General features: G+C 46.8%; 2 protein-coding genes across 2 annotated transcripts; one reads left to right on the forward strand and one right to left on the reverse strand.

The window, feature by feature from the left end:
• Positions 1-2,183: 2,183 nt before the first annotated feature.
• Positions 2,184-4,889, forward strand: CXCR3 (C-X-C motif chemokine receptor 3). Its single transcript, XM_003917864.5, has 2 exons — positions 2,184-2,380; positions 3,345-4,889. Exons 1-2 carry the CDS (start codon positions 2,369-2,371, stop codon positions 4,437-4,439), a joined length of 1,107 nt encoding a protein of 368 aa, XP_003917913.1. The 5' UTR covers positions 2,184-2,368; the 3' UTR covers positions 4,440-4,889.
• A 1,947-nt stretch (positions 4,890-6,836) lies between these two features.
• GCNA (germ cell nuclear acidic peptidase) lies at positions 6,837-26,851 on the reverse strand (the record flags this gene model as incomplete). Its single annotated transcript, XM_031660591.1, has 9 exons — positions 6,837-7,567; positions 7,873-8,077; positions 9,559-9,697; positions 11,262-11,406; positions 15,115-15,190; positions 16,201-17,232; positions 23,062-23,150; positions 26,330-26,363; positions 26,749-26,851. Coding segments are annotated over 9 exons (1,944 nt in total), but the record flags the coding sequence as incomplete, so codon positions are not given.
• Positions 26,852-27,379: the final 528 nt, after the last annotated feature.

Raw genomic sequence — 27,379 nt, forward strand, 5'->3', positions numbered from 1 at the left:
ATGATCTGAGGTGGAACAGTTTCGTCCCAAAACCATCCCTACTCCAGTTCATGGAAAAATTGTCTTCCATGAAACTGGTCCCTGGTGCCAAAAAGGTTGGGGACTGCTGATTTAGAGGACCCACATTGGGTTGTCAACTTCTGCCATCACAAGATATTTCCAAAACTATCATCTATTTTCCCCATCATTTCACAAAGAAAAGGCCCTTTTGATACCAAAAAAAAGGGGACAAATAACATGATTGCTGAATACAAGACAGGCCTTTAAATGGAACAGATGTGGCTTTCCGTGGTCAATTTTCTCATTTGCAGAAGCCTAGGGAACTCAAACCTCTTCACAGGTCAGCACTGGGAAACTGTGGTCCCAGCTCCCATCCCTTTTCCACCCCCATAGGTAGCTACTGGCCGAGTCCTGCTCATCCTAACTGGCCTGGTTTCTGGAATCCTTCCTGTTTGCTCCACTGGCACTGCTCCTGACCTCTGCCAGGCCCTCAGTTCCCTCTGGCCTGAACCTGCAGGTGACAAGCTGTTTTAGAGCAAGGAGAGTCACATCTGTCCACAGGAGGGGAAGGACCTTGATGCCTTGCAAGTATGCATCATGTGAGTAGGTGTAAATTGAATTCCAGGCCCTAGCCTGGAGGCTTTGGTGGTGCAGTCTGGCTGAAAACTGGCCCCAAGACCATGGGCTAGCATTTGCTTTTCTCTCTCTCTCTCTCTCTCTCTCTCTCTCTCTCTCTCTCTCTCTTCTCTCGTCTTTCTCTCCCTCCACCCCTGCTTTCCAACTGGGGGAGAGATAGAAAGAGGAAACTGCTTGGGAGAAGCAAGTTACAGGTAGCCTTGCCCACTGATAATGAGAAGAGGGCAACAGGGAGGGGAGAAGAGGGTGAAGGGGAGCACTGAGGGCAGGTGGGGAGAGGAACTGGTCACCACTCTCCGCCATAAAGTGACTGATGTGCTGTACCAAGGCTGCCTTACAGCTTTTCCTTAAGGTCAAGAGGTTCCTATGGCCTCCTCCCCAACCCCATCCTTCTTGCCCCAGAAGCAACTGCTTTTATGAACTTGTGGTATCTCCCATCCCTGTTTTAAACGTTGAGAACAAAGAGTGTTACCCAAAACAACATGGTATTGATTTTGCAGTGGTTTTTAGAGTTTATGTAAGTGGCATCAAACTACACATGGCATTCTGTAATTTGCCTCTTCTACCATGTGATCGTTGGCTTTTCTAGATGCATCCATGTTAAAATGTGTAGCTTTATTTCATTTGTTTTTAACTGCATGAACATATCATAGCTTATTCACTTAAAAGAAACTGAAGACAGTGTCATGAGTAGGAAAAGGAGAATCAGACAGCCGTGGGATCAATCCTCACGCCCACCTTTAATTGCTGTGTCTGGGAAAGGCCTGTGCCCTTTCTGAATCATCCATGCAGATAACCCCGCACTTCACAAGTGAGTTGTGTGGTTGGAATAAGGCAGTGTCAGAGAAAGCACCTAAAGCAATGTCTAGCACATAGCAAGTTCATTACTGGTAGTTCCCTTTCCTTTTCCCCATTGATTAGCAGGGAGGGGCGATGGTAAAGAGCTAGATTTAGGGTAATGACTTTTTAAAAAATATTTTAATTCCTTTTTAAGAGACAGGGTCTCACTCTGTCACCAGGCTGGAGTGCAGTGGTACAATTGTAGCTCAAGGCAGCCTTGAACTCCGGGGCTCAAGCAATCCTCCTGTCTCAGGCTCCCAAGTAGTTAGGACTACAGGCACATGCCACCATGCCTGGCTGGCTTCTTTTAGTTTTGGTAGAGATGGAGCCTCGCTATGTTGCCCAGGCTGGTCTCAAACTCTTGGCCTTAAGTGATCCTCTTGCCTCAGCCTCCCCGGTAGCTGGGATTACAGGAATGAGCCACTGCACCTGACTGAAATTTTTAAGAAGGTGGATCTCCTCTACAGACTTATTTCTCTACCCAGTCTTTACAATCATGCAAAGATCAACTCAAGATCAGAACAGATGAGTTCCAATCTATGGAGCACTGACCCTACCAGTGCAGGCAGCAGGGCTGCCCTTCACTTCTCAGTTGCACTGGTTCTTCTTCGGACCTCTCTTCTCAAAGGACCTGCCCCCAGCCAGTCATCCTCTGCCCAGCTTTTCTGGTCCCAAGCTTGTGGCCAGCTCCTCCAGAAAGGCTTCACCCAGCCACGGAAACTCTGCGGCCTAAGGTTTAGGGAGGTCTGGTAGAGGTAACTCCCTGGAAGAGGCTGCTGCTGAGAACTGCCTGAAACTCTCACTTCCTCTGTGACTGCAGGTTTCCAACCACAAGCACCAAAGCAGAGGGGCAGGCAGCACACCACCCAGCAGCCAGAGCACCAGCCCAGCCATGGTCCTTGAGGTAAGTGTTGCTGCCCAGCAAGGCCAGGACAGAGTTCGAAGTGGAGAACCCGGGGCACTAGGGGAATACCACGGCTCGCCCACAGCCCAGGGTCACCACAGGGTTGGGTGAGTAGCTGGAGGCTGCATGGGTTGTGGCAGAAACAGCACTGGGGAATTGGGAACCCAGCTTGGCCACTGACCCTGGGTGCCTCTCCTCTCCTCTCTGGCTTTGGTGTCTCGTCTGCAAAATGGGGGAGGGCAGGGGGCAAGTAGACTCAAAGGCTCCCTTCAGGCGACTTGGAACTTTGACTCTTGCGTGCTGGATTGCATTGGCACTGGGGAGGCCTGCAGGTCCGTAGTGCTGGGGGTGAGGGGGTAAAGAAGATTCCCTCTCAAGCTCAGTGGGAGATCCCCTCATGGGCAACTAAATGGCCGTGCAAGCCTCAGTGTAGGGAGGGGGAAGGACTGGGCAGACTGCATGCATTTGGGGGGCGTGGTGACTTGTAGAGAGGCCACACGGGGAGAAGGGGGCAGGAAGTTGGGGTCCCCGGACAAGGGCCGAGGAGGGAAGAGGAGGGTCAGTGACTGGAAAAGGGGATTGTGGAGAGGCGCTGGGGAGGAAGGTGATTGAACTATGTGTTGGGGGTGGGGCACTGAGGATACAAGGCAAGCTGTGAAGGGAGAGCGGGGAGAGCGAGGACAGTGGGCAGAGAGGGCTCTGGGCACCGGGGGGACGCTCTTCCTCCTGCCCAGGGGTCCCTGGGCCTATGGGATCACCCAGAAGAGTTCAAGAGAAGGGAAGTCACCATCCCAGAGCCCAGGCTGAGCGGATGGAGTTGAGGAGGTATGGCCCTGGAAGACTGGCGGGGACAGTTATAGGAGGAGCTGCTCAGAGTAAATCACAGTCTAAATCAGACTCAGTCACAAAAGAGTTCCTGGCGGGCCTTTACACAGCCCCTTCCTCTGCGTTCCCTCCCTCACAGGTGAGTGACCACCAAGTGCTAAATGACGCCGAGGTTGCTGCCCTCCTGGAGAACTTCAGCTCTTCCTATGACTATGGAGAAAATGAGAGTGACTCGTGCTGTACCTCCCCACCCTGCCCACAGGACTTCAGCCTGAACTTCGACCGGGCCTTCCTGCCAACCCTCTACAGCCTCCTCTTTCTACTGGGGCTGCTGGGCAACGGCGCAGTGGCAGCGGTGCTGCTGAGCCGGCGGGCAGCCCTGAGCAGCACCGACACCTTCCTGCTCCACCTGGCTGTGGCAGACACGCTGCTGGTGCTGACGCTCCCACTCTGGGCAGTGGACGCTGCCGTCCAGTGGGTCTTTGGCTCTGGCCTCTGCAAAGTGGCAGGTGCCCTCTTCAACATCAACTTCTACGCAGGGGCCCTCCTGCTGGCCTGCATCAGCTTTGACCGCTACCTGAACATAGTGCACGCCACCCAGCTCTACCGCAGGGGGCCCCCGGCCCGCGTGACCCTCACCTGCCTGGCTGTCTGGGGGCTCTGCCTGCTCTTCGCCCTCCCAGACTTCATCTTCCTGTCGGCCCACCATGACGAGCGCCTCAAGGCCACCCACTGCCAGTACAACTTCCCACAGGTGGGCCGCACGGCTCTGCGGGTGCTGCAGCTGGTGGCTGGCTTTCTGCTGCCCCTGCTGGTCATGGCCTACTGCTATGCCCACATCCTGGCCGTGCTGCTGGTCTCCAGGGGCCAGCGGCGCCTGCGGGCCATGCGGCTGGTGGTGGTGGTCGTGGTGGCCTTTGCCCTCTGCTGGACCCCCTATCACCTGGTGGTGCTGGTGGACATCCTCATGGACCTGGGCGCTTTAGCCCGGAACTGTGGCCGAGAAAGCAGGGTAGACGTGGCCAAGTCGGTCACCTCAGGCCTGGGCTATATGCACTGCTGCCTCAACCCGCTGCTCTATGCCTTTGTAGGGGTCAAGTTCCGGGAGCGGATGTGGATGCTGCTCTTGCGCCTGGGCTGCCCCAACCAGAGAGGGCTCCAGAGGCAGCCATCGTCTTCCCGCCGGGATTCATCCTGGTCTGAGACCTCAGAGGCCTCCTACTCGGGCTTGTGAGGCCAGAATCTGGGCTCCCCTTTCACCCACACAGTCTGACTTTCCCGCTTTCCAGGCTCCTCCCTCCCTCTGCTGAGCCAGTTCTGGCTCTCCCCACATCCTCGCTCCCGGGACTCACTGGCAGCCCCAGCACCACCAGGTCTCCAGGGAAGCCACCCTCCCAGCTCTGAGGACTGCACCATTGCTGCTCGTTAGCTGCCAAGCCCCATCCTGCCGGCCGAGGTGGCTGCGTGGAGCCCCACTGCCCTTCTCATTTGGAAACTAAAACTTCACCTTCCCCAAGTGCTGGGAGTACAAGGCATAGCATAGAGGGCGCTGCCCCACGAAGCCGCAGCCCAGGCCTCCAGTTCAGCAGTGACTGTGGCCATGGTCCCCAAGACCTCTATATTTGCTTTTATTTTTACGTCGAAAATCCTGCTTAAAACTTTTCAATAAACAAGATCGTCAGGACCAGGGCGTGTTCGTGCATCATTACAGCCAGCCCACCTGGGCTCCAGGGGCACTTCTGCTTCTCCCTGCCTGGCCCTGGGTCTGTGCCAGCCCATCCTGCCTTCATCAATGTCTGTCTGCAGCTTTGTCTCCACCCCCGGGGGCACTCCTGTTCTACTCACAGGGAAACACCCAAGTACATGGGTGCAGAGTGACCAGTTAGGCAGCTGGTTGACATAATTGGGGAAGGGGCCATCAGACATGAACACGAGAGCTCTGCACTCCAGCAGCTCAGGACAGGAGGCAAGATGTGTACGAAACTAGTGAAACCCAGTAGCCTGGGCCATGGGGCAAATAAGTGGCACAGTGAACCCACAGCTCAGGGCACTGAAGGTTGGAGCCATTTGGGAAGGCTTCTTGAAGACTTAAAGGGCAGGTATTTCCAGGCATAAGGGAGGGTAGTAGCAAAGGTGGGAAGGCTGAAAGTAAGACTGAAAGGTTAATTTGGGATCAGGTGATGATATTGGAGACCATTCAGAAGGCCCTACTGGTTTTTCAGGTGAGTGATACAAGCGCTTACTAGGGAAATGGCTGCGGGCTTGAAGAAAAGCAAGGCCAGATGCTTGCCAACAGTCATTAGCACACAGCCACCTGGAGGCGGGCTGTGGGGAGCATTTTTCCAGGGCTATCAATGAGGCTGAAGTGAGGGGAAGAAATAACTGGGGTTTCCCAGAAAGGCAAGTGACAGGGCTACTGAGTTAAAACAGAAGGTGACGGGTGGGTCTACTGCACTGTCAGTGCCCCCTAATTAAGTCACCAATGTGCTAGGATCCAGTTTCACAGGCCAGCTGGGCCCCTGCTGAAACTTCAGATACGGCTGGAGGTGGGAATGGGGAGGAAGAATCTCAAGAGTTAGCTGGGGAAGCTCGTCCCACCATATAAACACACCATCCCGCTTTGTGGCCACTAGACACTCCAAGCTTTTACAAAATGAAGAAAGGCAGGGAAATGACAGAACGCACCCTGCCTAGAAAAAGTATCAGGGTAGTCAAGATGCTTGTGGCCGGCTGAAAATGTGGCCTCCAAGACGTCCACGCGCACCACTGCACTCCAGCCTGGGCGACAATAAATAAATGAATAAATACATACATACATACATAAAAATAAAAGCGAAAGAGGGAGGCAGCAGGGGAGTCAGAGAGGGAACTGTTGCTGCCTCTGGAGGACGGGACCATGAACCCAGGAAATGTGAGCAGCCTCTAAAAGGCAGAAAAGGCTGGGTGAGGTGGCTCGCACCTGTAATCCTAGCACTTTGGGAAGCCAAGGTACGTGGATCACTTGAGGTCAGGAATTTCAGACCAGCCTGGCCAACACAGTGAAACCCTGTCTCTACTAAAACTACAAAAATTAGCTGGGCATGGTGGCAGGTGCCTGTAATCGCAGCTACTCGGGAGGCTGAGGCAGGAGAATCACTTGAACCCAGGAGGCAGTGGTTGCAGTGAGCCAAGACCGTGCCACTGCACTCCAGCCTGGGTGACAGAGTGACTCTGTCTCGAAAAAAAAAAAAAAAAAGGAAAATACAAGGCAACAGATTCTCCCCCAGAGCCTCCAGGAAGGTACACAGCCCTGTCAACACCCTGATTTTAGCCCAGTGGCACCAGTGATGGACTACCTGACCGCCAGAACTGTATATGTGTGTTGTTTTAAGCCACTATGCTTGTGGTAATTTGTCGTGGCAACCGTAGGAAATGAATACAATGTGGATCCCAGTCCATATCCTGAATTGCTCCAAGAAGTAGGGAGGCTGCTAAGTCCTTATGGGCTGTCACAGAAGCCAGAGAGAAACACGGAGTGCAGCGCACTCCTCTAGACAAGTCCTGGAGGGCTTCAGATGTCCGGAGTCTTGGACAAAAGACCGGAGGGTCTGTTCTGCTCTAGGTGCAGGGAGTCAATGAACAGACTTTGCTAACAAGTGAGATGCAGAAAACTTTATTTTTTGATTACATGGCTCAGATAGTTTCAATCAATACCATCAGCAACGAATTTTATGAAACACGTTTGTCTTTCCTGTCTACATAGATGTCACAGTAGCCCTGGTATTTAAGTGTTGCCTCTAAAACTTGTCCTCTTTCCAGCGTTCTCCTCTTTCTCTCAACCTGCCACTCTTGAAAACTCACTTTTCTTTTGCATTTTGTCCTACATGTGAAAAATATGGAACTCAAGTAAGACCCAAGGTAGATCCCAAGGGCTTCAGAAATACCCTGTCAAGGGCACAGAATAGTTAGCAACAGAGTCCCTGGTTAAGGTCAATCATCATTAATAACATGAATCTTAAATTCTAATACTACTTACTTAACAGTACCTAAATTCTAATATTCCTAACTTCACAAAAACAAACTTTTCTAAAACTTCTTACCAGTAGAGGATATAGCTCACATGAATATACTCTCAGATAACTTTAAGAATTCTTCACTGCCTTGTAATTCCTGCCAAGTGTTTTCATCATATCCCCGTGGCTAATCCTAGCCATCTCCTGCTTAATTTTTCTATAATACTTCTGCACATACACAGCAAATGGTCATACGTGGGGCACAATACGGGTCCCATGTTTCTGAGTTAACGGCACCATGACCAGAGACCCCTTGCATTTGCCACAGAAGAAGCGGCTGGTGTCCAGCGATTTGGTGTAGCGGCCAATCCTGGGAAGGAAAGGAACAACACACAACAAAAGAATCAGTCACTGCACCTCAGCATCGGCTCTGAGATGTTGGCCTTGGGCCCAAAGCAATAATTTTCTCTGGGTGGTCAGAGACCCAGGCACCAAGTGGCAGCAGTGGTCAGACCGGCTCAAATTACTGAAGAGAAAGGAGAAAGAGAACATGGAAAGGAGGAGAGAGGTTCTCCTCCTCAATTCAGACAGCCATCTACTTATGAAATCACTCAAGAGCCACTTGGAGGCCCCAGCAAAACGTAACTGGGAAAAGTCTGAGGAGAAGAGTCTTACCTGGTTTTGCACCCAGTACATTCATAATGGACCTTGTAGTTAATCTTATAGTTATGGCAACGGGTGACCTTGGGCAGCTCCGGGTGGATCCTGTTGGATTTCCTGGCATAATACTTCCATGTGTCACCATGAGAATCACGGATACCATCAATCAGCCAGGAGGCAGCATGGCATATTTCATGGATCAAAGTATCCCGGATTCGGTCTTGAAAGAAGAATGAAAAGAAATTGTGAACACTAAAACCAATACTTTTTTTTTTTTTTTCTTTTTTGAGACAGTCTTGCTTTGTCGCCCAGGCTGGCGTGTAATGGCGTGATCTCAGCTCACTGCAACCTCCATCTCCCGGTTTCAAGTAGCTGGGATTACAGGCGTGCACCACCATGCCCGACTGATTTTTTGGTCTTTTTTTTTTTTTAGTAGAGACGGGGTTTCGCCATGTTGGCCAGGCTGGTCCCGAACTCCTGATCCACCCACCTCAGCCTCCCAAAGTGCTGGGATTACAGACGTGTGCCACCACACCCGGCCCCAATCCTCTTCTTATCTGCTACCCAACAACCCCTCGACTTTCAGCCCCACCAGACACAAGGTTATCTTACAGAAGCACATGCAGGTAAGTATGAGTGTTACCTTCCCAGGATTCTCAAAGTGAATAGTGAACCTACTTCAACCCGATATTGTTTACGGCAAAGAGCCTTCGGTGAGCAGGTCTTTTCAGAGCAGCTCCAACATGCTCATTTTTTTGTGAGGCACTTCTAGAAAAATATCCAGACAAGATCTAGTTTCTGCCCTCCAGGAACAGAGGTGGACAGGGTGGGGAGCAATCGCTATGGCCGTGGGATTTGGTTAGAAGCTCCATGGTGAAATTGGGATCTCAGGGGTTCTTACTAATTGATTGAATTTAGAAAGGCCATTCTGGGTATGGCAAAACATGAGTATATGGCACATTTTTAAAAACATTTTGGAGACTGAGTCTTGCTATGTTGCCCAGGCTGGAGTGAAACTGCTATTCACAGGTGTGATCATAGTGTACTACAGCCTCGAACTCCTGGGCTCAAGCGAGCCTCTCACCTCAGCCTTCCAAATAGCTGGGACTACAGGTGTGTGCCACCGCACCCAGCCTGTGGTATGTTTTGAAGGCCAGTGTGAAGACAGCCTGTCTGGGGCGTGGGCTAGTGGTAGAATACTGAGAGACAAGATTGGCCAAGCCAAACAGGAGCACATTACAATGGCCTCAAAAGCCAGGCTCTAGGCCTTGAAAAGCCCTGGTTTCTCAGCAGGAAAGCAATGTAGTTACATATGGGAGACGAAATGGAGCAGGGATGAGGGCCTGTCCTTGGATGGAGGCACAGATAGAGAAGGAATGGTGAGCTACTGTGAAGGAAGATTTGGTGACTGGCTAGACATAGAGGACCTTGAACCTCAGCTCCTGAGAGAATGAAGATGCTATTGCTGGCAAGGGGGAAATGCAGAGAGAAAGGCAGGCCTGGTATAAAGATCGATGGGTTTGATTCACAGGGATGGTGAGACATCCAATAACTATGTCCTCTAAGCAACACACAGCATGCCTGCCCACCCAAGAATGACAGTTCGAGCTGTGACACAGGCTACCAGCTAGGAGTGATTTCATAGGCACAGTATCAGAAGGAAAGAGCATAGTAGTGAATCTCCCACACTCCTGCCATCACCTGCAGAGTCGCAGACTTTCAAGCCAATCTGGATCTCGGCAAAGCGCTGCCTCTTTGGGTGCCATATCTCACCAGTGCTGCATGAGCCAGCAGTTTTCAACATCTTGTTATTCCAGCTTATCCGTAGTTTCTCTGGCAGCTGAGAATGAAAAGCAAATGGAAGGAATCAGAAAGCAGTTTTGTTTTGTTGTTGTTTTTTTGAGATGGAGTTTTAGCTCTTGTTGCCCAGCCTGCAGTGCAATGGCGCAAACTAAGCCCACTGCAACCTCTGCCTCCCAGGTTCAAGTGATTCTCCTGCCTCAGTCTCCCAAGTAGCTGGGATTACAGGCGTGCACCACCACACCCAGCTAATTTTTCGTATTTAGTAGAGACAGGGTTGCACCATGTTGATCAGGCTGGTCTCGAACTCCTGACCTCAGGTGATCCGCCTGCCTTGGTCTCCCAAAGTGCTGGGATTACAGGCGTGAGCCACCACGCTGGGCCCAGAAAGCAGTTTTAAGCAGACCAGAAAATATTAACTCCAGAGTTTTTTACCCTCTAATAAAAAGGAAAAGGAACTTTCTCCCCCAGGTTCTTGGCTCACAGCAAGTTTGAGAAGAAATTTATTCAAAGAGAATACAAATCAAAACATTCTGAGGAGAATAAAAGCCACATTGAAGTCTGGGTAAAGACAATAAACAGGCAATCAGGACACAAGGGAGACTGATAGAACATGTGAGTGCAGGACTTGGGCTCTCTTGTCCTTGGTGCAGCCAAGGAGAGAAGGACAACCCTGCTGAGGTGGGCGAGGCTGAACTGAAAATGCAACTCAGAACACTTCAGGTTCCACCCATCTGATGTGACATCACTGTCATCCGGAAGGGCACCAAAGGCTGGGGAACCTTTAGGAATATGTAAGAACTTCCCTCCATAAAGTGTTGTCACCAGAGATGATAAAGTCTGAAAAATCTAATGACCAATAGGTCTCTCTGCCTCCAGATTTTATCCAATCCAGTCCATACCCACAGGTTACTGTCAGGTTAATTTCTTTCAGCAGGTTAATTTCATTCACTCCCTGATGCACCCCATCCCTGTGCAGTGCTGCCTACTCACGTAAATTTAACCTCCTCCAACCTGATTCCCAAGGCCCTCCAGTATCCAGTCCTACACTATCAAAAAATAAGAGCTTACTATGTCCTAGACCCTGTTCTAGGCACTGTATGTGTATTAACTTATGGAAGGGTAACAATAATCCTATAAGGTAATATGTACCGTGTTGTCCCCATTTTACAGATGAAGAAACTGACGGAAACTGAGGTCAAGTAACTTGTTCAAGGTCACACAGCTCTTTTTCCATTATCCTTCCACAAGAATCCTCTCTTCCTGATTGTGGAGCCTCAACTCTCCCTCTCCCCCATCCTGTTGTTCTCGCCACTTACCATCCTTTAAGAAGCAGAGTCTCACTTCCTCCAGGTAATCTTACTTCCTGGCTGTTGAGGCTCTCAGTGATTTCTCCCTCTGCTGATCTCCTGTGTAATAGCCATCTGTCCTATACATTATAACTCATACACATTCTCTATTGCTTTCACCTGTGCCAGGGCTCATCTCCCAACCTCAACTGCCTCTGCTCAAGGGCGGGAAGTATATATGGTTAGTGCACCTCACAGCACCAAGAGTACTGGTGTATAGTAGGTGCTCAATCAGTGCTCATTCATTGATCCTACCTTTTTATCACAGACGGATCTGTTAAACAGATCATAGATTCTCCGAACCAATTCATCCCTATTTCGCTTTAAATTTTTTCCAGAGTATTTCTTTGATTTTTCAAGGCCATGCAAGAAACATCCAGGGACTTTGCACTTACGAGTCCTGTAAAGATAAATTCAGCTGAGGTTTATGTAGCTAAAGAGAGAGAAGGAATGCACATGTAAGCGTCTTGTCAAGACCTGTCGCTCCCTCTTCCATCCAGCTCCTTAGATGAGGGCATTTCCCAAGCCTTCATTTGCAGCCTTTTCTCTTCACTCTTTGCAACCCTCAGAGGTATAAAGCCCATGGTTTCAACCTCAAAGAGACTTATCCCCACATCTGTATCTGCACTCTGGAGCTCTCCTGAGACCTAGTTCTGAATTTACAACTGCCCAGTGCAAACTTCCAACTGACTAACACGAATGTATCTCCAGCTAAACATGTGTTCAATTATCAAACTTGTGTTACAATTGGCTGAAAAACCTCAAAGACATTTTTAAATTCCTTTTCTCGGCCGGGCGCGGTGGCTCACGCCTGTAATCCCACCACTTTGGGAGGCCGAGGCGGGTGGATCACGAGGTCATGATATCGAGACCATCCTGGCTAACACAGTGAAACCCCGTCTCTACTAAAAATGCAAAAATTGGTCGGGCGTGGTGGCGGGTGCCTGTAGTCGCAGCTACTCAGGAGGCTGAGGCAAGAGAATGGCGTGAACCCAGGAGGCAGAGCTTGCAGTAAGCCGAGATCGCACCACTGCACTCCAGCCTGGGCAACAGAGCGAGACTCCATCTCAAAAAATAAAATAAAATTCCTTTTCTCTCTTTATTGGGCACGGAGACAGACTATCTTCTTCACGCTTTCTCTTCAGCCCCTCCTTTCCATCTCCCTGGTTCCTACTCTAGTTCAAGTTCTTGTCCTACCCTTTATGCCTGGATATGAGAACATTCCAGTGTTCCTTACCTCCAGGCTCTTTCTCTTCTCATCCAATCACACACACTCCTCCAGATTCATTTTCGCAGGCCATGCTCCAATTACTGTCCCCCTCTGGTTTTTCACTGCCTGGCCTGACATTCATGGCCAGGGTCAACCCTGTCCAAAGCTCTATTCCCAGCTACCACTGCCACTCTAGCCAAAGTGGGCAACTTAAATGTTTCCTGGACACAAATCGCAATTTCCCACATTTGTGCCTCGGCACAATCTATTTTCCCACGGCTTACAATGACTACATCTCCACCACTACTGAGAATAACCATCTGCGCAGCACTTTATCATTCGCAAAGAACTTCCTTTTGCATTGTCATATTTAATCCTCACAACCGCCCTTCAAAGAAGCTATTACTATTTTTATGATCTCCACTGTGCTCAGAGGTCAAGTGACTTGCCCAAAGGTCACAGAGACAGTGAATCTCCTGATCCAAATCTCATGGTCTTTTGATTAAACCACTATCACTGCCCCATCTTTCAAGGCCTAATTCAAATGGCACAAAGAATAATGCTGAGCACATAAAGGACTCATACTGTAATAACTACCATTTAAACAGAAGCATTTTTATCTTAGCTGGAACAGTCCACTAAGTCCAGAGATGAGCCCAAAGAGCTGGAAAGATAAAAGGGGAGCAAACGCAGCAAGTTTCTGACTTAACAGAACTCCTAAGACTGAGATTTTGCCAGAACAGTTATTAACCCTTAAGTCACAAACTAAACCCTACGTGAGGAAGTTGGGCTGCAGAGAGGGGAAGTACCAGACAAGACAGAGGTTACGGAAGGGTCTTCATCCCAAGCCTGAAATGGGAGACTGAAATATTTCTGCCTCCAGTTACTTAGGTCTGAAAGCAAACTTACATCAGTATGTAAGGTGGCAGATGCAAACCTGAACCCTCTGCAGACTTTGGCAGAGCCCAGACCCCTGTGTGTTTGTGCTCACAGAACGCCAGCCTTGTGGCTTAGCATACTTTCACCTCAAGGCCTGTGGCTCTTTACTGCAGACTGAGCACCTTCACATCACAGGAACCGACAAGACCCCAAACTGGGAAAATCAGACACTATGACCAGCAAGCAGCCTACACAGGAACAATGCTAAGCATAACAGGAAGCCTCCAGATGACACAGGAAGTGCTAAACAACAGTTAAGAGTCCAAATAGGCTAGCCTCCTTTGGATAATGCAGACTGACAATGACACCAAGGGACAGCTTTTCCCTTCTTTTGTCACGCTCTAGCAAAGCAACCTGGGAGCTCCCCAAGACACATGTCCCTGGAGGCAAAGTAGCTTAAATATGTAGTTAGGAGTCTGGAGCAGAAACCTTCCTGAAAGGGGATCCAGCTAAAAGAGCACTTGGCAAGCTGCTACCGGTTACCTCAGCCAGTGCAGAAACAGACAGCCCTTCTGTTCAGGTCCAGGGTAAGCTGGTGCCCCTATGCCTGACATAATCAGTCTTTTTTTTTTTTTTTTTGAGACGGAGTCTTGCTCTGTCCCCCTGGCTGGAGTGCAGTGGCGCGATCTTGGCTCACTGCAAGCTCCGCCTCCCGGGTTCCTGCCATTCTCCTGCCTCAGCCTCCCAAGTAGCTGGGACTACAGGCACCTGCCACCGCGCCCGGCTAATTTTTTGTATTTTTAGTAGAGACGGGGTTTCACCATGGTCTCGATCTCCTGACCTTGTGATCCGCCCGCCTCGGCCTCCCAAAGTGCTGGGATTACAGGCGTGAGCCACCACGCCTGGCCGACATAATCAGTCTTTTTCCCCTCCCTTAAGATATACTTATTGTCCCCAAATATTCGTTAAAAAATAACATATAGTCCTTCAAATACATTCCTTGTCTTGTAAGACAATTCAGATGTGAGTATACATTACTCTTCAATGAAAGTAAAAACAAAGAAAATTATGCAAATTAGCTGGGCATGGTGGCGGGCGCCTGTAGTCCCAGCTACTCAGGAGGCTGAGGCGGGAGAATGGCGTGAACCCAGGACGCGGAGCTTGCAGTGAGCCGAGATCGCGCCACTGCACTCCAGCCTGGGCGACAGAGCGAGATTCTGTCTCACAAAAAAAAAAAAAGAAAAAAGAAAAAAAAGAAAATTATGCTTACTATATCAAATTTTTAAGGGAAAAACTAAGAAATTCCTGGAATCTAAATAAGAAAACACATTAATTTTTTGCCTTAAGTATTAACATGTCTTTGGCCTACAGGATCAGTTGTTGTTTTCAGTATCAACTATATATAGCTTAATAAAAATAAAGGAATGATAAGCAATCCATTTCATCCTAACATTTAAGCTGAAAAATTCATAAGGATATACATAGTAGTAACAGTAACTGGGTTCAGCCAAAGCACTAGAAAAACCTGGAAGACAATCTTGACCACTCTCCCTCCAACTCCAACAGATCAATGTGTTGCTTCTGCCTTCTCACCATTTCCAGTGCCTTTGCCTTGGTTTAGCATAAACTGGTGGCCACGAAGCTATATCAAGCCTGAAAAAAAGTTTCTTGCTTGGCTACACATAGTTCTTTGATCTGAGTTGAAGGACATGGGCAATCTCAGAGGCCAGAGCTGCTGTGGGTGCAGAAAGGCCCTCTCTACCCAGGTAACTGCAGGCACCTTGGCGGAGAGCCCATGCCCAGCCTCAGAGAGTGGGGAAAGAAGTGGGAAGGGAGCCAGTGGGTGGTATTCTCCCTTGCTTGGGCCCTCCTACTGAAGGACAGAAATCTTGTCCCCCAATTCCATCCCAGCCAGACTCCATCCCCTTATAGACCACCCCCACCCAAGTGCCCAGTGGACTGCCCAGTGTGACAACTGTGCAATAAACTCCTGTTCAACGGAACATGGGTAGTACATACCTAGTTTTGCGTTTTTTAACTTTTGCCGCACCGTGTTTCTTCTTTGAAGGTCCACGCTTCTTACGTCCTTTACCAGCTGAAAAAATAATAGGTTACTTGTACCCCAAAAATTGGTACCATCAAGAGACTAACAGAAAGGTAAACCCAAAAGGAGCCCTCACAGCCAAGCCCAGTGCAACATCTCTAAACAAAACTGTCTGAAGTGGCATACTGCCGCTGTCATCATTCTCAACCATCTCACCCACGTGAATTACAGAGCTGCCAGCAGCATGAGCTGGGCAGGATTCTGTCACAGGCACCAAGGACTATGAAGGTCCAGGAGTGTGCCCTTAGGAAGCTAGGTGGTGTGGGCAACTGAAGCGTGCACAGTCGAAGGGGTGGTACGGTACAGCTCACACACCTGCTCCGATGAGTGGCTCATATCCTAGGCAGCACCTTCACTCAGTGTGCAGGGCAAGGCAGATCTTTCTGCCTGGGCCTAGGACCCATCCTGCCAGCTGCTCTAGCTAAAGGCTTATGTATCAATAGTCAGTGTCATTCATATATCCAAAAAATTTATTGAACCTCTATCACGTGCCAAGCACCAGGCCAAACCCTGAGAGAGAGTAAAAGATGAGGAGGAGTCCTCCCACGAAGAGGCTCACAGTCTACCGGGGCGGGGTAGGGAAGGGGACCGACTCAGGAACATATTCTAACAGTATGACTAGTGCTTTCGTAGAGATGGGCTCTAGAACTTTGGTAACTCAGGAGACAGGAGCCACTCTGACTCACGACTTCATAGAGGAAGTGATCATTGGGCTGGGTCCTAAGAAAAATAAGACATCCTCAGAACAGAAAGTTCAGGGAGACAGCACTCCAGGCTAGTGAACAGCAGATACCAAGATACAGGAGCATGAGAAAGATGTGGGCATTCCTCCCCTGTTCCCAGAACCATCCTTTCACTGGATGGATGCCTCCTTGGGCCACAAAGAAGTTGTTGAAATGGCACAGGGTTGACAGGGAGGACAGGCAGACTGGATAAGACAGGCACATTCGGCAGGCAAGGCACATTCAGTGGGACAGGCGTACTTGGCATGACTGACTTACCACGTGTCACAGATACATTTTTGGTTTTTGCCTTCCTCTTCTTCAGTGGCTCTGCTATATTTTTGGTCTTTGCCTGCCTTTTCCTCAGCGGTTCCACAATAGTTTTGGTTTTTGCCTTCTGTTGTTTTAGTGGCTCCACAATAGTTTTGGTTTTTGACTTCCTTTTCCCTGATTGTTCCACCACAGGTGCAGGCTCTTCCTCAGCTGGCAGCTTTCTCTCTGAAACTTCAAGGTTAGCCTCAGGATCATTTGGTGGTTCGCTGAGATTCTCACCAAGATCCTGCTCACCAGCATCATCAGATGAATCGTGCTGGGAGACAGCAGCCTCACCCAGCTCTTCTTCATTTGAGGCAATCTGGCCTTCATTACACAAATCTTCTGCTGGCACAGGAACTTCCAAATCATTACTATTGTTGTCGGGAACTTCCAAATCATTACTATTGTCGTCGGGAACATCTGAATCATTACTGTTGTCGTCGGGAGTTCCCGAATCATTACTGTTGTCGGGAACTTCCGAATCATTACTGTTGTCGTCGGGAACTTCCGAATCATTACTGTTGTCATCGGGAACATCCGAATCATTACTGTTGTCGTCGGGAGTTCCTGAATCATTACTGTTGTCGTCGGGAGTTCCCGAATCATTACTGTTGTCGTCGGGGGTTCCCGAATCATTACTGTTGTCTTCGGGAGCTTCCGAATCATTACTGTTGTCGTCGGGAACATCCGAATCACTATTGTTGTCATTGAGAACTTCCGAATCACTACTGTAGTCATTGGGAGCTTCTGAATCACTGCTGTTGTCATCGGGAGCTTCCGAATCATTGCTGTTGTTGTCGGGAGCTTCCGAATCATTGCTGTTGTTGTTGGGAGCTTCCGAATTGTTGCTGTTTTTGTTGGGAACTTCCGAATTGTTGCTGTTTTTGTTGGGAACTTCCAAATCATTACTGTTGTTGTCGTCATTGTCATCATCACTAATAACTATTGGAGGTTCCTGGATGGCAGGCTTCACATAACAACACTCTGGACTCTCATCTGAAATTCAAGAGACACAATCATATATGAATATACTCCCTCCACCACCTCCTTTATACACTGAATTTCAGCAGATTATTTCGCACAAATTAAACAAGACAGGAACTGTGGCGTTTTGAACAGCAGTTAAGAATCAATTATTTTAAAGGGGACACCAACAAATGGAAAGATTCCATGTTCATGGATTGGAAGAATCAATATTGTTAAAATGCCCATACTACCTAAAGAAATATACAGATTCAATACAATCCCTATCAAAATACCAATGACATTCCTCACAGAACTAGAAAAAAATTATCCTAAAATTTATATGGAACCATGAAATGCCCAAAATAGCCTAAGTTATCCTGAGCAAAAAGGACAAAAGTGGAGGAATCACATAACCTGACTTCAAATTACACTACAGAGCTATAGTAACCAGATCAGCATGGTACTGGCATAAAAACAGATAACATAGGCCAATGGAATAGAATAGAGAACCCAGAAACAAATCCACACACCTACAGTGAACTCATTTTAGAAAAAGTTGCCAAGAACATACACTGGCAAAAAGGAAGTCTCTTCAATAAATGGTGCTGGGAAACTTGGATATCCATATGCAAAAGAATGAATCTAGACTCCTATCTCTTGCTATACAAAAACCAAATCAAAATGGATTAAAGACATAAATCTAAGACCTCAAACTATGAAACTACTACAAGAAAACATTGGGGAAAATCTCCAGGACATCAGTCTGGGCAAAGATTTCTTGAGCAATACCCCACAAGCACTGGCAACCAAAGCAAAAATGGACAAATGGGATCACATTAAGTTAAAAAGCTTCCGCACAGCAAAGGAAACAATAAACAAAGTGAAGAGACAATCCACAGAATAGGATAAAATATCTGCAAACTACCCATCTGACAAGAGATTAATAACTAAAGTATATACAGAGGTCAAACAACTCTATAGGGGAAAAAAATCTAATAATCCAATGAAAAAATGGGACAAAAGATCTGAACAGACATTTCTCAAAAGAAGACATACAAATGGCAAACAGGCATATGAAAAGGTGTTCAACATCATTGATCATCAGAGAATTGCAAATCAAAAACCTATAATGAATGACCGGGCATGGTGGCCCACACCTGTAACCCCAGCAGTTTGGGAGGCCGAGGCGGATGGATTATCTGAGGTCAGGAGTTTGAGACCAGCCTGGCCAACATGGCGAAACCCAATTTCTACTAAAAATACAAATATTAGCCACGTATGGTGGTGCGTGCCTGTAGTCCCAGCTACTTGGGAAGCTGAGGCAGGAGAATTGCTTGAACCTGGGAGGTGGGGGTTATACTAAGCTGAGATCACACCACTGTACTCCAGCCTGGGTGAGAGTGAGAGTGTCTCAAACAAAACAAAAGACAAAAAAAAAAAACTACAATGAGGTATCATCTCACCCCAGTTAAAATGGCTTTTAGCCAAAAGACTGGTGAGAATGAGAAGAAAAGGGAACCCTTGTACACTGCTCGTAGGAATGTAAATTAGTACAACCACCCTGGAGAAGAGTTTGGTGGGTCCTCAAAAAACTAAAAACAGAGCTACCATACAATTCAGCAAACCCACTGCTGCATACGTACCCAAAAGAAAGAAAATCAGTATATCAAAGAGATATCTGCACTCCTGTGTTTGTTGTAGCACTGTTCACAATAGCCAAGATTTGAAACAACCTACGTGCCCATCAACAGATGAATGGAGGTCGGGCACGGTGGCTAGCGCCTGTAATCCCAGCACATTGGGAGGCCAGGGCACACAGATCACTTGAGGTCAGGAGTTTGAGACCAGCCTGGCCAAAACGGTGAAACCCCATCTCTTCTAAAAATACAAAAATTAGCCAGGTATGGTGGAGGGTGCCTGTAGTCCCAGCTACTCAGGAGGCTGAGGCAGCAGAGTCGCTTGAACTCAGTAGGCAGAGGCTGCAGTGAGCTGAGATTGCGCCCCTGCACTCCAGCCTGGGCAGCAGAGCAAGACTCCGTCGCAAAAAAAAACAAAAACAGATGAATGCATAAAGAAAATGTGGTATATATGCACAATGGAGCAATGGAGTACTGCTCAACCATAAAAAAGAATGAGATCCTGTCACTTGCAACAACATGGATGGAACTGGAGGTCATTATGTAAAGTGAAATAAGCCAGGCACAGAAAGACAAACTTCACGTTTTTTTCGTTGCTGTTGTTATTGTTGTTTGAGACGGAGTCTTGCTCTGCCACCAGGCTGGAATACAGTGGCACAATCTTGGCTCACCGCAATCTCTGCCTCCCGGGTTCCAGCAATTCTCCTGCCTTAGCCTCCCAAGTAACGGGGACTACAGGCGCACACCACCACACCCAGCTAATTTTTGTATTTTTAGTAGAGATGTGGTTTCACCATGTTGGCCAGGCTGGTCTCGATCTTTTGACCTTGTGATCCACCTGCCTCGAACTCCCAAAGTGCTGAGATTACAGGCGTGAGCCACCACACGCATGTTCTCATTTATATGTGGGGTCTAAAAATGAAAACAATTGAACTAATGGAGATAGAGAATAGAAGAATGGTTACCAGAGGCAGGGAAGGAGAGTGGAGGGGTGTGGAAAGGCGGGGATGGTTAATGGGTGCAAAAAAATAGAAAGAATAAGATCTACTATTTAATAGCGCAACAGGATGACTATAAGTCAATAACTTAACTGTGCATTTTAAAATAATTAAAAGAATATAACCGGATTGCTTGTAACACAAAGGATAAATGCTTGAGGAGACAGATACTGCAATCTCTATGATGTGATTATTACACATTGCATGCTTGTATCAAAACATCTCATGTACCCCATAAATATATAAATCTATTAACTACTCACAAAAATAAAAAATTAGTTTTTAAAAAAGAAAGTTATTTTAGATTGTTTTTCCCTCTATTTTTTATTTCACTGAGAGCAGTGACAGATCAAATAGCAACCAAACTCATGTGGCAATTTTCAAATCATAGCCTCTAAGTAGCAAGATGTAGTAGTTGCTCCGGGCTTCCTAAACACAGGTCTACAGACTTGAATATTTTCACTGGTCCACAGCAAAATAAGACAAATTAGAATAATAAAGTGGTATTTTTCCCCCATCAAGTTAAATTTCTATAATTTAAAGGACTGTCCTTTATTTTGTGATTACATCTTGGCTAAACTTTTGGTGTTCTTTACAAAATTACAAAGATAGTAAATGGTAGCTGAAGTTTTTTTTTTTAATTTCCTTCATTAGACAAATTAAAAATTGACAACTCTGTGTTGGTCACCAAAATTTCATTCTTTAAATTAGTTCATAAGTGCAAAGCTCTCAGAACCACTGATATGAGTCAGGAGTACGTCCTGATGTCAGCACTCTCTGAGAGGCCTCAGGAACATTTGGAACATCACAGCCTGCACTGAAATGAAGGCCAGTGTGTCTGACGCCACACACTCTTTGGAGTCTGTTTGGAGCTCCAGTTCTAGCTTTCTATGATTCTGGATGTAAAAAAAAAAAATCTAAAAATCTAAACCATGGCATAGGCAAGATGTGAAAGATATACTTATGGTGCAAAAACTCTTTATCCTAAAACTGCAGATTTGAGACAATATATTTTGAGAATCTTATCTGTTACTTGAATTAATTGTGAAAAAACTTCAAATATGCAGTAAGGGAAGAGAAAAGGAGTGGATGTTCCTATGGTAAAAAGCCCTCCCTCCTTCCTAGAAAACTTAAAAGATTTGCCACCTGCAGTTGAAATGAAAAATTAGAAAAAGTAGGGACACACTGCTTACAACATATTTAAAAATGACTATACAGCGACAAAGGTTGGAGGTATGTTTTAGAGTTCACTGGGCCTTGTTTTCTGTAGAATTGCCTAAATTCATTATAACAGAAAGAAATGCCACATAGAGAACAGTAAAGAAACGTACAAAGCCAGTCCTATAGGAGCATTCTTCATCCCTCCATTGCTGCGATGGATGCCCAGTTACAGTCTACAGGCCAGCAAGGTAAGAGCAGCCCTGGCTAAAAGTTCACTCTTAAAAGAATCTGTCTCTTCTGATTTAAGGAGTCAAGCACCTGGCGGCCTCTAGTTGTGAACTGGTTTCTGGCTCTGTTACTCCTGCCTGCCCTCAAGCTGCCTCCTTGGAGTTCCTTTCACATTTGAATGGCTTGTCATGTCAGACCCTCTACTCTATACCCAGACCGCCGTCCTGCTCAGGCACAGCCATCCAGAGCTAGAGAGAGGAAGCAGGGAAAGAAATCCAAAAGGATAAGTGGTAGAACAATAGGAGACCAGCGTTTCAAACGACCTCTCCCTTCCCTGCTCTGATATCCTGGGTTAGCTAAGAAACTCTGGCCAACAATAGCTCTGGGGTAGCTATCTAAGAAGTAGCTGGTGCTGGTCAGGCCCAGTGGCTCACACCTGTATCCTAGCACTTTGGGAGGCCAAGGCAGGCAGATTGCTTGAGGCCAGGAGTTTAAGACCAGCCTGGCCAACATGGTGAAACCCCATCTCTACTAAAAATAAAAAAATAAAAGAATAAAAAAATTAGCTGGGCATGGTGGCGGGCGCCTGTAATCCCAGCTATTCAGGAGGCTGAGGCAGGAGAATCACTTGAGCTCAGGAGGCAGAGGTTGCAGAGAGCTGAGATCATGCCACTACACTCTAGCCTGGGGGACAGACTGAGACTCTGTCTCCAACAAAAAAAAAAGTAGTAGTTGGCGCTTTATGCATCTCCCATTTTCAGTTGAGTTCAGCTCAGCAAACATTAACTAAGTGCCCCACATATCATGCCCTGTATCTGTACTGAGAGAACAAAGGTCAATGAAATACTGTCCCTAATGCTTAAAAAGTTTCTAGTCTTGCCTGTAATCCCAGCACTTTGGGAGGCGGAGGCTGGTGGATCACAAGGTCAGGAGATCAAGACCATCCTGGCTAACACAGTGAAACCCCGTCTCTACTAAAAAATACAAAAAAATTAGCCAGGCATGGTGGCGGGCGCCTGTAGTCCCAGCTACTTGGGAGGCTGAGGCAGGAGAATGGTGTGAATCTGGGAGGCAGAGCTTGCAGTGAGCCGAGATTGCGCCACTGCACTTGAGCCTGGGTGACACAGCGAGACTGTCACACACACACACACACACACACAAAAAGTTTCTAGTCTTCCTGTGTTTCATCCCCATTGAGCAGGTAAGTTCTGAATTGAGTTAAGCTCCAAGCCACCCAGAAGGTTAAAGGGGCTTCTGAATCCAAACAGGTAAGGATCTGCCATGGGAAACAGGCTCTAAAGAAACACAAGAATCTCTAGAAAATACAGAAGGACTGGCAAACAGCAAGGACCAGCAGCTCAATGGAGAAAGTAAGAATTTTCTCAACACGACACTGCCAGCTGGCCCACAACCACCACCCTTCAAGATGGAAGGAAGAATGAGCCAGGCCTCTTACTCCTTTTCTCTTCCTCATCATTCCCACACATAGAGGGGGGAAGAGGGAGTCACAGAGCAGCCTCCATACTTCCCAGCCTCAATTCTTGACCCACCACCCCAACCCCGCTTCACTGATGTAGCTCTAGGCAGGTAAGAACTCTACTGAGGGGGCCCCCAAGGTCTCAGGCAGCAACAACAGTTGCTGCTGCTGGGAAATTGACCAGAGGGTTATAGGGAACCCAGCCATATCCACATCCAGCACATACGAGGAAAGAAACGGTGGCATTCACTACTGAAGGATTCTGAATAGGAAGTCTGCAGACTCTGATCCTGCAATTACCATGTGTGATGAGGCTTTGGATTTCAGCTACTTATCTAACAAAGTAATATATACTTGCCGTCGCTGTTTATTTCCAATAACTTAGCTTTCTTCTCCTCATAGGTGCAACATTCGCCATCAGAATCAGAGTCAATCACTACCACAGAGCTGAGGGATGAGACAGGAGAAAAACAAGAGAGAAGTATGAACACAACACTCTTCTTTTTCATGGCATTTCTCACCTTTTCTGATCTTGACCACTCGTCAATTTTTTGTTTCCCACAGTAACTCTGTTCCCCTCCTTTGGAACCACTCAATCCTTCCATTCTACCTAATTTTCTATATTTTTCCATCTTCCTACTACATCTTTCCATCTGTCTCACATCCTTCTAAAAAGGAGGAGTCTGTCACATACTGAGAGTGAAATGAGTTCTGTCCTATTTTATGTATTCAGATAGTTTTGGCACAGGGGAAACATTGATCAGGGAACTCTCATCTTTCTTTATCAAGTTTGAGATCCAGTTGTCTGAGAAGGGTAGAGGGCCACAGATGGAGAGAGGCACCTCAAAGTAGGGAGTTTCTGTTCAGTGCTACTCTCTGCAGCCCCACACCAGCACTACCCTCTTGAACTGACGGACTGCTCTGGTAGGTGTCAAACTCAGCAGTGCACCTGCACCACCCAGGGTGCCAGTGGTAAGCACCCCCTGGGGTCCTCATCCTCAGCTGATCCTGGTATTTGGCTCAGAAGTTCCAGCAGGATGAAATTGGCCACCTTCCTGTCTCCAAACAGTGTATAGTAAGTATAATATACTTTCATAATGAAAGAAAATATTTAATACACTGTTATAGGACATGTCTGTACCTGCTACAGACACACATGTTCATCTGCTTCCACCATGTTTACCACTTTGACACTGCCAAGTTGATGTGCCTTTGCTATCCTATTGACCACTCCATCCTTAAAACTCTTTTCTTGATTTCTGGGACGAAGTCGTCTTTTGGTTCTCATCTCACCTTTCCATTCACTCCTCCTCACTCACCTTCCTCGACTCAATCCCAGGACTTATCCCCAGCCCTCTCATGCCAATGCAATCAATTATTAATTATACCAGTCCAATCCATTATATTGAGCCCAACTTCTCTTCTGACTTCTAGTTTCACAGTTCCAACTTCCTACCTGGATATCCTGTGGGCAGAGCTGATATCTAGTCAGTATGCAGAGGTATGGCCTTACCGATTTGTTTATTGATGGTGTCTGTCCTGACCAGCAGGCAACCACCCTGACTAATTCCTGCCTGTGCTCTGTTGGTTGTTAGAAAGTTTTGAATATCAGCCCTGCCTACAGGCTCCTTGATTCTAGCATGCCCAAAACCAAACTCATCACCTTCCTCCCAAATCTACTCTTCCTATAGTATCCCATATATAGACGGCACCTGGGACTGGACCAAGACTTGTGGGCACTCCTTTCAGGCCCCTTAAAACTGATTTTCTTTAAATATTTGTTCACCATCTATCTAGCAGAGGCTGGAAGAAACTATTTTTTCTATTTAAAACTCAGATACATTTTAATTTCAAAAACGACTTCATTATGTATAATATTATATACTGGAATACTTCTTAGGCGCCATGATAGAACATTTAACATATAAATAACAGCAATGGAAATACTCTGCATCTTGACAGTGGTGATGGTTACACTACCGCATATGCTTGTCAAAATCCATCAAACTGTACACCTAAAAAGGGTGAATTTTGCCATATGTAAATCATACCTGAATAAACCAGACTTTAGAAATACAATTAATAAAACTGATCATCAATGATTAATAGTTTTATACAATGCATAATTTGGCTCTAGAATTTCAATTGATTGCAACTGCTGACTTTATTTATTTATTTATTTATTTATTTATTTATTTATTTATTGAGACAGTCTCACTCTCACCCAGGCTGGGGCACAGTGGCGCAATTATGGCTCCCTGCAACCTCCCCCTCCAGGTTCAAGTGATTGTCGTGCCTCAGCCTCCTGAGTAGCTGGAATGAGAGGCACATGCCACCACCACACCCTGCTAATTTTTGTATTTTTAGTAAAGACAGGGTTTCACCATGTTGGCCAGGCTGGTCTCGAACTCCTGATCTCAAGCAATCCGCCCACCTTGGCTTCCCAAAGTGCTGGCATTACAGGCATAAGCCACTGTGCCCGGCCTGCAACTGCAGACTTTACATGACATTTCACACATTGGTGTCAGGAGTTGGTGGCTTATATGTTGTAAAAACACTCAACAGAGATAAATCAGAGATAGCCAGAACAAAAATTTTCCCACTTGACAGCACTATTTGGCTTGATGGGGAGAACAAGAATGACCAGTTCGCATTTGTACAGTAATTCAAGGAGTCAATGTGGAAAACAGTTACGTAGCACCATACTTCATATTTACTCCAGCAATTTTTTTCAGCACCCCCTACAGTTTGGCACCTGGGAAACACCCCTCCATCAAGATCTGGCTAGAGCAGAGGATTCATTAATAGAAACAGTAGCAGATGAGGCTGAAAGAGAGGTTATGGCCAGATCACAGAAGGCATTAAATATTGGGGTCAAGAGCTTGATTTTTCTATTATGAGCTATTTGAATTGGGGATTGATATGATCAAAGCAGTGCCTCAGGAGATCCAGCTGCAAGTGGTACACAGACTGCATCAGAAGTAAGAGATCAAAGTGAGGATGCCACTTAAAAAGAAGAAACAAGCTGGGCACGGTGGCTCACACCTGTAATCCCAGCACTTTGGGAGGCCAAGGCAGGTAGATCGCTTGAGGTCAGGAGTTCAAGACAAGCGTGAACAACATGGTGAAACCCCATCTCTACTAAAAACACAAAAATTAGCTGGGTGTGGTGACGTGTGCCTGTAATCCCAGCTACTTGGGAGGCTGAGGAGAAGAATCACCAGAACTCAGGAGGTGGAGGCTGCGGTGAGCCGAGATTGCACCACTGCACTCGAACCTAGTCGAGCAAGACTCAGTCTCAAAACAAAACAAAACAAAAAATTAACTAATCTAAAAATAAAAAGGAGTAAACACTGATAAGGGCTTAGACTAGTAGAGCCTGGATGTTAAGGCATAGTTCACAGAGATACCTCAAAGAAGAAACTGACCAGTTAGATAATGGATCAGGGATAAGGAATCTAATGTTTTGAACCTGGTTGTGATGTCAAACAGCCATCATGATCCTGCTGAGAACCACAGACTGTCCACAGAGGAAATGTGAAGTTTACTCTTAAATTTCCTCAGTCAGAGCATTGGGTTTTTCCCCCACTTAAAAAAAAAAAAGTTTAATTAATTCTCCTACTCACATGGCCTGTCTCTTCGGAGGTCTTCTGGTCACAGCTAAATCAGAGAAAGAGGGCATTATAAAACATCTGAAGCATGATAAAATCTGGTTGCCTATGTCTTTAACTCCCTAAAACCAAAGTCTATAAATTAGAGCTGCTTAAAATTTACATCTCCCATGAAGGATAGAAAGGAAATAAAAGTAAGGAAACCCAGAGCCAAAAAAAAAAAAAAAAAAAAAAAGAGGAAAGGAAGTAAGTTGGAAAAAAGGCGGAGAACCTCCTCCACTCCTGACGGTAAGGAAATTTCATTTCACCAACCTAAAGAGAGCCCTAGAGGTGATAAACTTAGAACCAACTTAGGCCAGACATCCCAAATCACAGCTGAGTCATTTCTACAAAGACACTTCAAAATATTCCCGCTTCGAGTGGACTCTACTTACAAGACCCAGTGGTGTCACCACTCCTTGACCGGACATTAAGGATGCGACTGCAAAAATACAAGAGGTACTTTATAAAAGGAGGGTTGCCGGCACCGTAAGCAACCAAATATCAAAAATCCCAAATAAGTGAAGAAAACAACCAATCAGAATTCCTGAAATGCAAAAAAAGTTTTAAGGGCTTTAAGCCCTTAGGAAATTAGGATCACAACAGCACAAGTGAACAAAAATTGGAAGCAATGAGCTATTCTGCCTTTACTGCTGAATCAAAGACAGGGGAAGAACCTTAGCTGAGTATCATTAGCTATCAGCGAGAAGCCTATTTTCTGCCAAGTAATTTATTTCTATTTAAAAGTATGAAAGTGACGCCAGGCATGGAGGCTCATGCATATAATCCCACCAACTCGGGAGGCTGAGCGGGGAGGATGGCTTGAGCCCAGGAATTCAAGGTTGCAGTAAGCTATGATGGTGCCACTGCACTGCAGTGGCGACACAGCAAGACCCTGTCTCTAAAAAAAAAAAAAAAAAAAAAAAAAGGCATGAAAGTGAGTCTATCACCCAGGCTGGAGTGCAGTGGCGCAATCTCGGCTCACTGTAAGCTCCGTCTCCCAGGGTCACGCCATTCTCCTGCCTC

Source organism: Papio anubis, chromosome X (genome assembly GCF_008728515.1).
Source record: "Papio anubis isolate 15944 chromosome X, Panubis1.0, whole genome shotgun sequence".
NCBI classification, from domain to species: Eukaryota; Metazoa; Chordata; class Mammalia; order Primates; family Cercopithecidae; genus Papio; species Papio anubis.